The sequence below is a fragment of the Pomacea canaliculata genome, linkage group LG11 (genome assembly GCF_003073045.1).
Source record: "Pomacea canaliculata isolate SZHN2017 linkage group LG11, ASM307304v1, whole genome shotgun sequence".
NCBI lineage: Eukaryota > Metazoa > Mollusca > Gastropoda > Architaenioglossa > Ampullariidae > Pomacea > Pomacea canaliculata.
Genome location: NC_037600.1, coordinates 23,556,268 through 23,568,580, shown reverse-complemented (window position 1 = coordinate 23,568,580; position 12,313 = coordinate 23,556,268). Strand labels below are relative to the sequence as shown.

Below are 12,313 nucleotides of genomic sequence, written 5' to 3'. Positions count from 1 at the left end.
GATGAGGCTGACCGGGTGATACACCTGCTGACTGTTGTGTCTTTACTTCAACAGGTGATACAACAGCAACAGGTGATACAACATGCTGCACGCTGCACGACTCCCACACCACGTACTGACAACGTAGACGTGGTGACCACACCGCAGCCACTGTATGGCCATCAGCAGCAGCACCACAGTTTTACCTGTACCGGGCGGTCCGGTGACAAAGAGTGTGGGAGGCGCCGTGTGTAGCAGGTGAACTTGCTCCGGGAAGAGTGTGATTACAGCAGTATAGCACTCTCCTGTCCACCACACGGCCTGACCCAGGGTCTTGACACTCACACGTGGAGGACATGTGCATGGCACACTCACTGTTGTCGCCGGACCACAGAACCTAGAACAATCAACATACTTTCACAAAAATTAATCATCTTAACTACAGACGTGGAGACAGCCATTAAATAATTCAAGTTTCAAGTCTTCTACACTACTCTTCTTCTCCTGGTGGAGCTACAGTGGTCCTCAGACGAAAAAAAAAAACAAAAACAAACTTGATTAGTGTCACTTTACTGTCCTTTAATCAAGAATTATCTCTGATTGAAAGATTTAATTGACGCGTAATTATTCAGCTTTTACAAATAGTTTAATGTTACTTTACATCAGGTAAATGGACTCACCTGGCTACCAGTGTCTTGTACACCCCAGGTGTCATGTGACTGTCAGGTCCAGCCCCAGCCACACGTCGCTGCACCAGTGTCCGAGTTCCCTCAGCACGATGACTACCTGACGTTCACACGGGGTCTTGGGGTCAGACAACTGATCACAGCACAGACACAGACCTGTGACATCGGCGGGGTCTGATGTTTTTAGACACCGACACAGGTCCTGAAATAGAAAGAGAGAAATTAAAGATAGTCCCCTAACCTTCCACTCATTAGGTTAGTTTATAAGGCCGTAACATCTTTCTTTTGATACCTTCATCTCTAGGGTCAACCAGGGTCAACACTACCCCGCACGGGTGTCACACCGGGTGGAGTACACGGCTGTTATGTTCTCAGTAATTGACTCGAATGTTATTCAGGTAATAAGTGTTGGCTACATTTAAACAGTTAAAATTCTAACATTAACTTAAGTGAGAAAATAACTTATTGCTTTGTAAGTCTTTTTTCTTGCTTGACCTGTAGAACACTTACCTCAGTCAGCTGGGGGTCGTCATCTAAAGGCTGTTGTACCTGACCTGCTGTGAGATTTGGGATGCCGATGGTCTTAGTGATGCGCAGACCGGGAGCGATGTCGGACACCAGGTGAGACAACATGGCCTCCGCCTTGTCTAAAGATATTACAGCCAGTGAAAGTTTCTTCCTAATGTTGAGTAACATCTCATGATTTGACGTATCATAGTGATTCACGTTTTCACCAAAAGACTTCACTTCACAGACGACAAGACCGTAGGTTCTGTGGATAAGAAGTATGTCAGTCTCCCTGTCTGTCTCTTAACGAAGCTTTAGGTAAGCTTTTGGAAAGAGGCAACTGAGCCGTCGCAGCAAAGTAACAAGGTTCACCCAGGTACTGTCCGAACCTCAGCTGGTTTATTCCAACCACAGCTTCTTTCTTTTGCTCAAACATTCTCTGTAGACAGATGAGTACTCGCTGCATGGCTGCATCATCTCTGATATCACTGTCATAAACAGCAGGAGGCTGAAGAATTAAGCCTTGAGGGATATCAGATGAAGCTGTCGCCAGCTGGTTGGACTGACCGGCCTGTACAGGTGCTGGTTGAAGGACCAGAACATCCTGACCACCAACCGACTGTCTAGACATCGGCACGCGGTTGACGTAGACAGGAGGCAGGAAGTAGGCGCGTGAGTCGAGGTCAGGGAACGCGGCCTCAACCAACTGGAGCCAGAATTTCTGGGCTTGTTCTGAGATGGTCTCCTGTACACCAACATTGTTATAAACATTACTGAAACCTACTTTGATTTTGTCTTTTATCACTGCGGACACACATCTGCTATTAACTGACTTCATGGGTTAGCGTATGGAAACAGAAAGAAGGAGATTTAGGAGTGAGAAGAAGAGAAGATGGATGCAGTATGAACAGACCTGTCGTAAAGCAAAGCTCAAATACGGTAAAGGATCGTGAGAAATGGCGAAAGGTTTACACACACACTTACCCTAACGCCCGTCTTCTCACTAATGAATCTGACTGCAGCCTCGATCTGAGAAGGAAGACCACGAATGAGGACAATCTTCATCCCTGGTACAGGGGAGGGATTCTGGTCAAACTCTACATCAGCCCCTGTCACATTCTTGACCTCTTGGAATGGGGGATTGTTTCCTTAGCAACAAGAAAAAAATGTGTAGAGTTTTTTAATTGTTAATTCCTTCTCTTGACGCTTGATTGTCTCTAATAATAATAATAATCCTCATCAACATCTCTTTTTCTTCTTCTTTATCCACTTTCAATGACATGTTCTCTGACAACAGGATATATAGAGATTGCGGCGAGGAAGAAAATTTGTAAGAAAAATTTGTAAATTAAATTTGTAAGAAAAACATAGACTTGAATAATGTAGCATGGTCATGATTTGCATGTCTCTCAAACTGTCGGAAGTGAGTAGAAAGTCAGAAGCAGGAGAAAGGGAAGGAATGTGCAGAAGGAGTGGAAAATGAGAAAAAAGATGTTTTTAAAGTTAAGTTTGGAAGTGTCAAACAGAGCGTTCCATTACAATAAAATTTTCTTGTGACCAATTTTATAATGAAAACATAAACCATAGTCTTAGGATGGCTCAAATGTTTCATTTAAAATAGAACTTACTGTTGTCAGTGAAGAAAGAAACTTGTTTATCAGTCACTGCGTGCAGGTAAACTCTTACACGACCTCCACCGTCTCTACGAGCTCCTGTCATCGCACTGGCATCGTCTCCATCATCACCTGCCCCCACTAGGACGATCGCCCTGCAGGTTGACATACAATGGAGGAGAAAAGCTGCATGCAACAGACTAAAGATGAGCAAGAATATGATGCAACCGGCCATTACAACTACACCAAGACTGTACTTTTGAAATACCAAAAAAAATTGCTTCAGGATCACAAAATTTGGTTTAAAATATTAAAATATTACTAGGACCACAGAAACAGAGATTAAAGATTGAAATCGTACTAGAATCTAGGAAATAGGGATAACATTAAAATATAATGATAACACAACAGTACTACTAAAATAGTTAATCCTAAACTTGTTAATAAAGCAATGTTTCCATCTGTAACTTCTGAAAGGTTTTCAGGTAAATACAGCTGAACTCTTCTAACTGAGGTACACTACACGGATGCCCACAACATCTTACAAGCCGTTCATGCATTACTTCCTCCAGTTACACGTGACCTCCTTAAACTAGACAAATCACACTCAGTGTTATGATGAGGTTTTCTCACCTGTTGTGAAACGGGTGGCAGGTAACTAGACATGGCTGTGGTCTCCCTACACAGGACCAAACCTGGAGGCAATCATTCCAGACAGATGTCTTTCTTGGGAGAGGAAATCAACCATTTTGCTAAATTGTGTTCTGCTGAATCTTTATGACACTTGTTACACAATGACAAACATTTGTTAGTTTGTGTTTTAACCTTCACACTAAGTATCCTTAAAGGGAGATAACCCCTGAGACTCCAGTCTCACTCGCAGGTAATGTCTGGTAACAGTTTTGAAGGCGGTAATGAATAAATGTTTCCTTAATAGTCACATGCGGTATTTTCACAGAAGTTAGGGGTCAACAGACAAGGTCTCTGGTCTCGTCAGGTTGTGTATGTCTGTGGTGTGAATACCGGAAGTGCATTTTGATGACATGAATCTGCTTGCTGCCTGACCATGATATTACTAAGTCCTGACAGTAACACCGGACAGAGACTATTTCTCTATTCCTCTAAAACTACACATAAATATAATGAGTGACTGACCTCGCTGTTCCTTCCCTGTGTAAACACTCACATCCAGTCACGAGTGACTGATGACCCGGATGTTAAGGTCAAGTCTACCTTATCGGGACTTCCCGTCCTGCTTACTGTTACTCGGATGTTTATCTACAAGCACATCGTTAGTCTAGCTTATCGGGAGTACCCGAACTGCTCACCATCTACAACAGCCGTTAAAAGAAAGAAAAACCAGTGAGCAGTTTTATGTGACATCATCAAAACATGTGTGAGGACAGTTGGTCTGCGGTCACGTGACTTAGGGGGAACTTTGGTGCTACGACCCTTACATCCAACATGATTACTTTTGTTTGTTTTACATGGTTGGACACCGAAGTGATAGATATGTGTGGATTTTCCCCATCTCGTCTCCACTACCTTTACATTTACTATGCATGTTCTTCACACATAAAAACACTTTTGTTTCGACAGTTGCAGACGACAGTGTGAACTCTTGATCGGCTGCTGTCAGTTCACGGCTGGAAACACGTATCACTATTTCCATTTAAACTGAGTTAAATGGAGAAAATCGTTGTACAGACTCTAATAAAATATTGTACCTATTTCCGCTGGTATTTTGAGTTCCGTACGCAGTTAGCATACAGTCAGTACCTTGACAGTGCAAAGTCTGTCGTGTGTAGAATATGGCCAGAATGATATAGTCTTCTTGCGACTATTCTGCCTCGGCGTTTACAATCATATACTATACTAAAATATTCTAAAATATGTCAAACAAAAACCTGCAAAAGTATACTTAGAAAACTGAATCCATCACCGTGAAATGTGCTGAACAAAACAGTGTAACTTCTGAACTACTACATTCTTTAAATACTACACACGGAGCTGGTCTCAATTATTAGGACATACGATGATACGAAACTCTAACCTACAGATGCAAATTTGAACATTCCGAAACTTTTTTTCAATGCTATCTAACTACAGGTAAAGTTGGACTATTCAGTGTTTATTAGGAGAATAATTATAAAACACAAGATTTCGAAAATAATGTGATTTATATTACCCATAGCTACTTTTTGTGTCATTATTTTTGTGTTAATTGTTACAGTCTTTTTAATGTAGGATATGTGTATTTTTGTAAGCCTGATTTCTGATGGTCACAACAAAAATGTGGGACTTTACAGAAACCTCCACAATTATCATTTTAATAACAATATCTTGTACTGATGTACTAGAAGCAATGCCACCGGCCGACTTTAAACTGTTTAAAAATAAGTTTACTTGGTCGTTTGGCTCACTTCGTGCTTTACAGCTGTTGCTATTCTCTATATATCACAAAAAAAGTTAAGACAAGCTAAAGTGCACTTTTATTAATTAAGATTGAGACCAAATTTATATATTACAAATTCACAGGTGCTCTTACAGTCGAATAAAATCAACCATCAAAGAAGAAACTCAAAGTGATACCAAATATACACTCAAATTAAATGAAAATCTGTCTCAGCCCACTTAAAAAGTATTGAATTATTAGCAACTCAATTATTTATTCTGAACCAAATTATCGGGAACTGATAACCTACAGCAAAAAATGCATATTTACATACATATCACTTAAAAAGGAAAGAAAAAATATAAATATAAGGGTACTACATGTGATAAAAAAAATCAAAAGAGAATAAATATTTGAGAGAATTATTAAGACAAAGCAGAAAATGACTAGAAAATTGGCACAAGGCAAATACACTATTGCGCACAACTACGCCCGCTGAAGGAAGGGAGCTATCAGGTCAGCGGCGTTGATTTTTGATAATGCATAAATTACAATGAAATGAAAAAAATAATGTTTTTTTTTTTTTTTATCACAATCCTTTCTCTTGTCGTTTTATCATTTTAAGGTGTCAATCGGTTACAATCGTGGCCTCCATGACGCCGAAACTCAAAGTGTCAAACAGATTAATATTTGAATTTCACTGTAGGTTATTAAAATTGTTTATTTGTAAATAAAAGACTAATTTCTTTATTAATACCTCTTTGGAGTTGAAAGCCGGCATATAAATATTAAATCTGAGATAGTGCATAACATGCCAAAAACGGACATTCGAACTGTTATAGTGTCAAAAAATTGTTATCCAAGGATATTTTACGCGGTTTCATTGAATTAGCAGGTGACTGGACCTCGGCTTATGGCCCTACACTCTACCTTTGTCGTGGTGACAAGCATAACCAATTTACAGGACATAATAAGACATTGACTATAGGAGATGAGGATAGTTTAATAACAGGAAAATTTGAAGACAGATTAATTAATAGTGAAACAAGAAGCAATAAAAAAGAAAAGTTTACCCGACCATTAATAATAGGTAAAGATAATTTCATTGGATAAGTCAGTCCCATCAGATAAATAGTAAAAAAACATCTGAATCATACAAAGCATGTAAGTGTAACTTATAGGGCAACCTCCTTTTAATGTCAGGGAGACAGACACGTGACTACAACAGGTGACAGGTGAGTTAGTGGTTAGTGGAGACAATCACAAGTTGTGACGTACAGCGAGACATGAAGTCAAGTCGGGCAGACACGTCCAATAAAGGGTTCTGCAGACAGACGACAACTTTCCTCTCCAGACCACGAACACGTTGTCCATACGCCACCCACACCACGTCACTGCGGGCCGTGGCCACGTCATCGATGCCATCATCCTTCAACACCCGCACTGGGATACCCGCTTCTTGCAGTCCCTTCACTATACCCGAGTTGTCACTAACGTTACGCCAGTTCAACACCAGCACGTCTCTCCACTGTAGACAGGGTGTTGTGCCGACGCTGGTTAGGGTGGCTGTTGCAGATATTCCACTCTCTGACAAAGTCAAAATTAGCTTATTAGGTAAGATAACGTGTCACAGAGACTGGCACTAACTTTGTATTTATTACACATGTAAATGTTTACCTGAAAGCAACACTACACTACACAGTACCCACACCTACCTGTAACACCAACACGGAGACTGTGTAGGAAGCTGGCCACCTCACGACCGCACGTAACACAGTCATATGGTGAGGAACCTGAGTGACCCTGACCTCCGTGATACAGTCGTGTGACTGGCGGTCCGTCTGTGTGGTCGGCCACACCTCGTTCACTGTACGGCTGGACAGCACACACCTCAGTGATCATCTCGTCCTGCTCGACTTCCCTGATGATGACCGGTTGAGAGCGGAGGGGTCTGGTTAAATATTCCACTTGCCAGCCGGCGGGTGTGTCTTTCTGGTAACAACTTGCCGCCCACAGATGGAGACGAGGAACTCGTGTCAGCAGATTGTCACTCAAAATCTTTAAGCTAGAACAGTAACAAAGTATGTCGCTACACGTGTTACACTGTGTACTGTCACTAATGTGTGTAAATATTTGTCTATTGTGCGTGATGTCTGTAACGTTTTACGAAAGAGTGTGTTGAATGTGTCTGCGAGCGCGTGTAAACATCTGCATGTAAACCACGCTCGCCGCACTCTTTCACCTTTTTCAGCAAAAAGGTCCGGCCAACGATTAACACATTTAATGTTTATGAAATTAATTAACGATGAGAGGTGGATGAAGCAAAATAAAATAACGCTACTCCCCCAGCGTCAACCTCCTCCTAACGTTTCTCAGACGGTTGGCGCTGACGAGATCACTGACTAGACCAGCAGGTTAATCCAATGAATCACTTCACGCAGTTCGTGAAGCTAAGGTGATTAAAGCCGTATCGGCAAAGATGTTATATTCCGATTGAATTAATTACTACACCACAACTCGGAATACACACGATAATACTCGGCTGGAAAAAACGTTGGATGTATATTGAAGGCAGCTAACGACACACTGTTCACTCTCCACGGAGCTCTGCACTCTCCAACTGCTTGGTCCCGACTGTCTCGAGAAACGTTAGATCTCCTAAGTTAACTCGTTCTTTTTTCCTTCCTGACCAATCAGGCACCCTTAGCGACCAGGTAACTAGGACGACCTCCTAACAGTCTTTCTTGGAGACTGTGTCAACCAATCACAAGTACTACATGGCTCTCCATAGCCTACCGTCGCCCTAGTTACGCTGTGCTAAGCTCATTTACGTCATTCCATCCATGACGTAAAAAGAATTAGAACTGACGCGGCCTCCGCGCGACTTCCCTCCCCTGACATCAAGGAGAATTAAAAATAAAAATGAATCTAATTAGATTCGCCTGAATCGCGAACCGTTACAATGTCAACTAGATGGCATCAGACTAATGAAGTGTTGTGTACCAGTGGATGTAACATAATTACTTTTACATCACAACATCAGGTGTCATAACCATTAAAGAATTATCAACTGCTAAACACGTGGTTGTGATAATGAGATAAAATCGAGCGCCCTCTATCTGTCTGATTTCATTGCGTCACACCCTGTACAACTCACCTCGGCTTATCAAATACTTCATCAGTGATGACGTACAACGACCCTCTGCTCGCCGCCTGTGACAAGTCGTTGACGGCCTTCTTCACGTCTTTATCGTCATCAATTAGATCATACATCAGGAGGTGAGGCTGACCGGGTGACACACCTGCTGACTGTTGTGTGTTTACTGTCTGCAGCAACAGGTGATACAACATGCTGCACGCTGCACGACTCCCCCACCACGTACTGACAACGTAGACGTGGTGACCACACCGCAGCCACTGTATGGCCATCAGCAGCAGCACCACAGTTTTACCTGTACCGGGCGGTCCGATGACGAAGAGTGTGGAGGCGCCGTGTGTAGCAGTGAACTTGCTCCGGGAAGAGTGTGATTACAGCAGTATAGCACTCCTGTCCACCACACGGCCTGACCCAGGGTCTTGACACTCACACGTGGAGGATATGTGCATGGCACACTCACTGTTGTCGCCGGACCACAGAACCTGCAACAAACAAATGTTGGATACTTGAGCTCATCTTACTATTAAAATAAACTGCGGTGACGAACCCTGTATATTGAGTGATTTAATTTATTTACTACAAGTGGTGTGTTACATTCAGTAATAATGTTTTCTTTATTGACGTACTAACGTACTTCCATGATAAGAAACAAAACCAAAAATTGAAAGTAGTTACTAAATTCTCTCTCTCTCTAGTCACGAAAGAAAGTAAATCAATGATCTACATCAAAAAGGAAGAGAAGATGGAGAGACGATAGTAACACGAGAATGACGAGAGGAAAAGAAGACTTAGGAGTGCGATGTCACAGTCAGGTAACACGACTATAGCTAACATGTCTGACAACTGACTGCCTTCACAGCGAGGGGCTGTTCTTCTCCGTATCAGCCCAGGTTTTCGTTTAGTTTACTTTAGTTCTTGTTACTACCCGAGGAACATTGGACCTCAGTTCGGTTTCTGTAACAGCCTTTTTTTTTTACATGAGTGGATTGTTAGCCCAAAGCAAGCCCCCAACCTGGAAGGCCAGGGTGAAACACTTTAGTCTGGCCTCTCACCTGACAGACTTCTTTACCTTGGTTACACCTGCCAGGTGCACAAGGCTCCTGCCGACATCGCTCTGTGGATCGACAAGGAGGAAATTACCACACCACTACAAGGTGCTCAAGCCATCACAACACTACAAGGTGAGTTGTACCCACTGGTGGTGGAGCCTAAGGGACTGCACGATTCCTATATAATAAATATAAAAGCCGCTACTGTCACAAACGGTGGGAAAGGTTACGAACAATAAAACACTAACTTCGTGCGTTATTTCGCGACATTGATCCAGCCTATCTAACTGTATATAAATCAGTGCTTCCGGCATCATATCAATAGGAATATTGATACACGTCCTCCATTACCCGGCCCCGCGCGGATGGTCGGCCCCAGGCCCCGCATATTCCTAACGCCGCCTGTGTTATACCTTTTGTTTTGAATGAAAGCTTTGGTCACGTGAGCTAGCGTTTCTTTCGCGAGGTCGAGGTCAAGGTTTGTCAGCTTGGTAACCACGTGTGGCACTTCGCGCATGCGTACAACAAGTCAGTGCAAACATCATGTGCAAAAAGAATAGTCGCCACCAGCGGCTACTGGCTACTGGACCTGTTGTTACACATGTTACACCAGAAGTTACAAAGTTGCCTGAGCCACTTGGGGAGACCAGACAGGTGGATGGTGGTGACTACTGGCGCCACGGGGGAGGGAAGATCGTGACGAGACCACGGGAAAAGGAGATGGATGGTTCTGGAACGCTCGACGGGAATAAAAGAAGTCGCGTGGCTTTAGGGTTGAAGTTTTTTGCTTTTACAGTGAGAGACGGCAGGCCACCCGCGGAGTGAAGCTCTGAATACAATCTACAGCTGTGCTGCCATTCCCATCTTTGTTGTCTTCTTGTACGACTACCCACCCTAGGTAGCCATCAGGGACTGACGTGTTCAATACACTTTTGTCTAATAATAGTCCATCCGCTAGTACAGGTTAATTCTGAAAGACTAACAGACAATTGTACTTCATTTGATAATATTTTGTGGACTGTATCAGGCGCATGTAGGTTAAGAGATTAGTGCTAGTTAAGTCGGGATATCTAACATAATTCTTCAAGAGTCAGAAAGATACCAGTAACATTAGTAAAGTCTACTATTTTTTTAAGGTTTCCGTAAAACCATTTTTAATATTATATAATTTTTCTGCCTTTAATAATATTACCATTAAAGTGGATGGGCTCCCCGAGAAATTCTTCACTAAATGTTGGAATACACTTGCTCATAAACTTGTTATAATGCCTCATCACATCTTGCCAGAATGTATTTAGAACGTGTTTACTTACCATATTAGCCTATTCACCACCACAAGTACCAAGCTTCACTAACTCCGGACAAATAACTGAGATCAACCTAGTCAGACTGCCACAGTTAAGTTTCAGACGACTGAACAGCTAATGTTGATTGTGGCTATGAAAGAGTTAACATCCAACATTGTTAGTCTTCCTTCATGATGTTGCTTACAACTCACAGCTCTTGTAATTTGTATACTTAACTTAACACAGGGTAGGGAGGTAAAGGAGGGACAGAGAGGAGTTTCAACCCCAATCACTTAAAGCTGGAATTTAGAAAATCTACATTATTTCTACTACATTAAATCACCCCAGGCTAAAATTGTGAATTCCACTGTGTGTAATACATATTTACTGGTCATGCCTGCGGAACTTTCAACTTTTCGTGTGCTTTGTGGTCGCTTTTTGTGGCGATACGTCTACTTCATGCAGCGAAGGGCGATGGCTGCCGCAGTCAAACACAGCAAGGTGAGCACTAAGAGAGCACAATGTGTGCTGCTTGCTATCATCATATCTAGTCTGCTGATGTGTTCTGGAAATGTTGAACTGAACCCCGGACCCCTCGAGGAAATAATTCATGTTCCAAATGCAGCTGATCAGATGACAAGTGACTGCACGGTACCTGACGTTTCGTTAACGGACACACTTGTCCCTGAACAGCTTGCCACAAGTGACAGCGAAAACCCTACCTGTGCCGGCCCTGAGTCAGAACAACCCACTACTCAAAGTATATCATCTAGTCTCGCCCTTCTCTCTACTTCTCTGTCCCGTTGGAACAGTCACAGTCCGCTTTGTTTGTTCTGTAGACAGCCAACTTCGTGGTATTGGAGACATCATCACTCACCAAATCTCACAGCAAATACAAAACCTTCTAACCAGTCCTTGGTGCAAAACATCAGCGCGATCCAACACAGCATTGACTCGGTCAATGTAAAGATATGTGAAATAAAAGACATATTGACTTGTTAACCGAGGAAAATAATTGTTAAGAGACGAACTGGGTGAGATTACAATGGAGATGGACAAGCTCGAAGCTGTGTCTCGACGAAAGAACCTCAAAATGTTTGCATTAAAGAAACGCTGGCGAAAATTATGCTGAGTGTAGCTCTAAAGTGATATGCCTTTTAAACGAATTTTGTGTGGAAAAGCATCATGGTGTACGGAGGACATGAGCGGGCTCATCGCCTCGGAAACACAAAGCCTGGTGAGACCCGCCCAAGGCCCTTAATTGTGCAATTTCATCGGTGGAATGACAAAATGCGAATCCTGAGCAACAAGACGACTAGAGACAAACTTCGGGCGGCCGGCATCAGAGTCGCCAGTGATCTGACGAGACAACAGACGAACAATATCCTAAATGCTCGCGATGAAGGGACTTTTACATTCTATAAAAACGGTAAACTTCATACAGTACCGAGACACTTACGTCCCCAAACCCGTGATGCCTACGACAACAGCAGTGTCATCAAAGACGACGCCCACTACACCACGATAGACCCCGGTCACCCTGCTACTGTCTCTACAGGCGATGACAACGATAACGATAGTGATGCGTTGTCTGCTGAATCGCCGACCTTAAAGCAATCCAACTCTTTTGGACTCATTGAA

The 12,313-nt window shown here is 42.7% G+C and overlaps 3 protein-coding genes across 5 annotated transcripts in view; all 3 read right to left on the bottom strand.

Annotated features, from left to right (window-relative positions):
- The window catches only part of LOC112574793, a 453,350-nt gene that overhangs the window by 252,266 nt on the left and 188,771 nt on the right, over window positions 1-12,313 (bottom strand). The gene's annotated exons all lie outside the window — the stretch shown is intronic.
- LOC112574841 lies at window positions 274-4,200 on the bottom strand. 2 transcript variants are annotated; one of them, XM_025256160.1, is made up of 6 exons: window positions 3,941-4,200; window positions 3,419-3,480; window positions 2,801-2,940; window positions 2,157-2,320; window positions 1,176-1,917; window positions 274-867 (listed from the first exon to the last, which is right to left on the bottom strand). In XM_025256160.1, the coding sequence occupies exons 3-5, from the start codon at window positions 2,889-2,891 to the stop codon at window positions 1,456-1,458; spliced, it is 717 nt and encodes a 238-aa protein (XP_025111945.1). In that variant the 5' UTR covers window positions 2,892-2,940; window positions 3,419-3,480; window positions 3,941-4,200; the 3' UTR covers window positions 274-867; window positions 1,176-1,455. The 2 variants fall into 2 exon arrangements, with proteins under 2 accessions (XP_025111945.1, XP_025111946.1); XM_025256161.1 differs by lacking the exon at window positions 3,941-4,200 and having other exon boundaries at window positions 3,419-3,527.
- Window positions 6,367-7,128, bottom strand: LOC112574848. The gene is made up of 2 exons (XM_025256169.1): window positions 6,896-7,128; window positions 6,367-6,767 (listed from the first exon to the last, which is right to left on the bottom strand). Exons 1-2 carry the CDS (start codon window positions 7,080-7,082, stop codon window positions 6,421-6,423), a joined length of 534 nt encoding a protein of 177 aa, XP_025111954.1. The 5' UTR covers window positions 7,083-7,128; the 3' UTR covers window positions 6,367-6,420.

What these genes read in the sequence shown, in the direction of transcription:
- LOC112574841 (XM_025256160.1), bottom strand. Translation starts at nt 2,891, where the DNA reads ATGACAGGAGCTCGTAGAGACGGTGGAGGTCGTGTAAGAGTTTACCTG. An exon ending in TTCTTTCTTCACTGACAACA is followed by an intron (nt 2,321 to 2,800) that starts GTAAGTTCTATT and finishes CTTGTTGCTAAG; the next exon opens with GAAACAATCCCCCATTCCAA. An exon ending in GTGAGAAGACGGGCGTTAGG is followed by an intron (nt 1,918 to 2,156) that starts GTAAGTGTGTGT and finishes GTTGGTGTACAG; the next exon opens with GAGACCATCTCAGAACAAGC.
- LOC112574848 (XM_025256169.1), bottom strand. Translation starts at nt 7,082, where the DNA reads ATGATCACTGAGGTGTGTGCTGTCCAGCCGTACAGTGAACGAGGTGTG. An exon ending in TCTCCGTGTTGGTGTTACAG is followed by an intron (nt 6,768 to 6,895) that starts GTAGGTGTGGGT and finishes TGACTTTGTCAG; the next exon opens with AGAGTGGAATATCTGCAACA.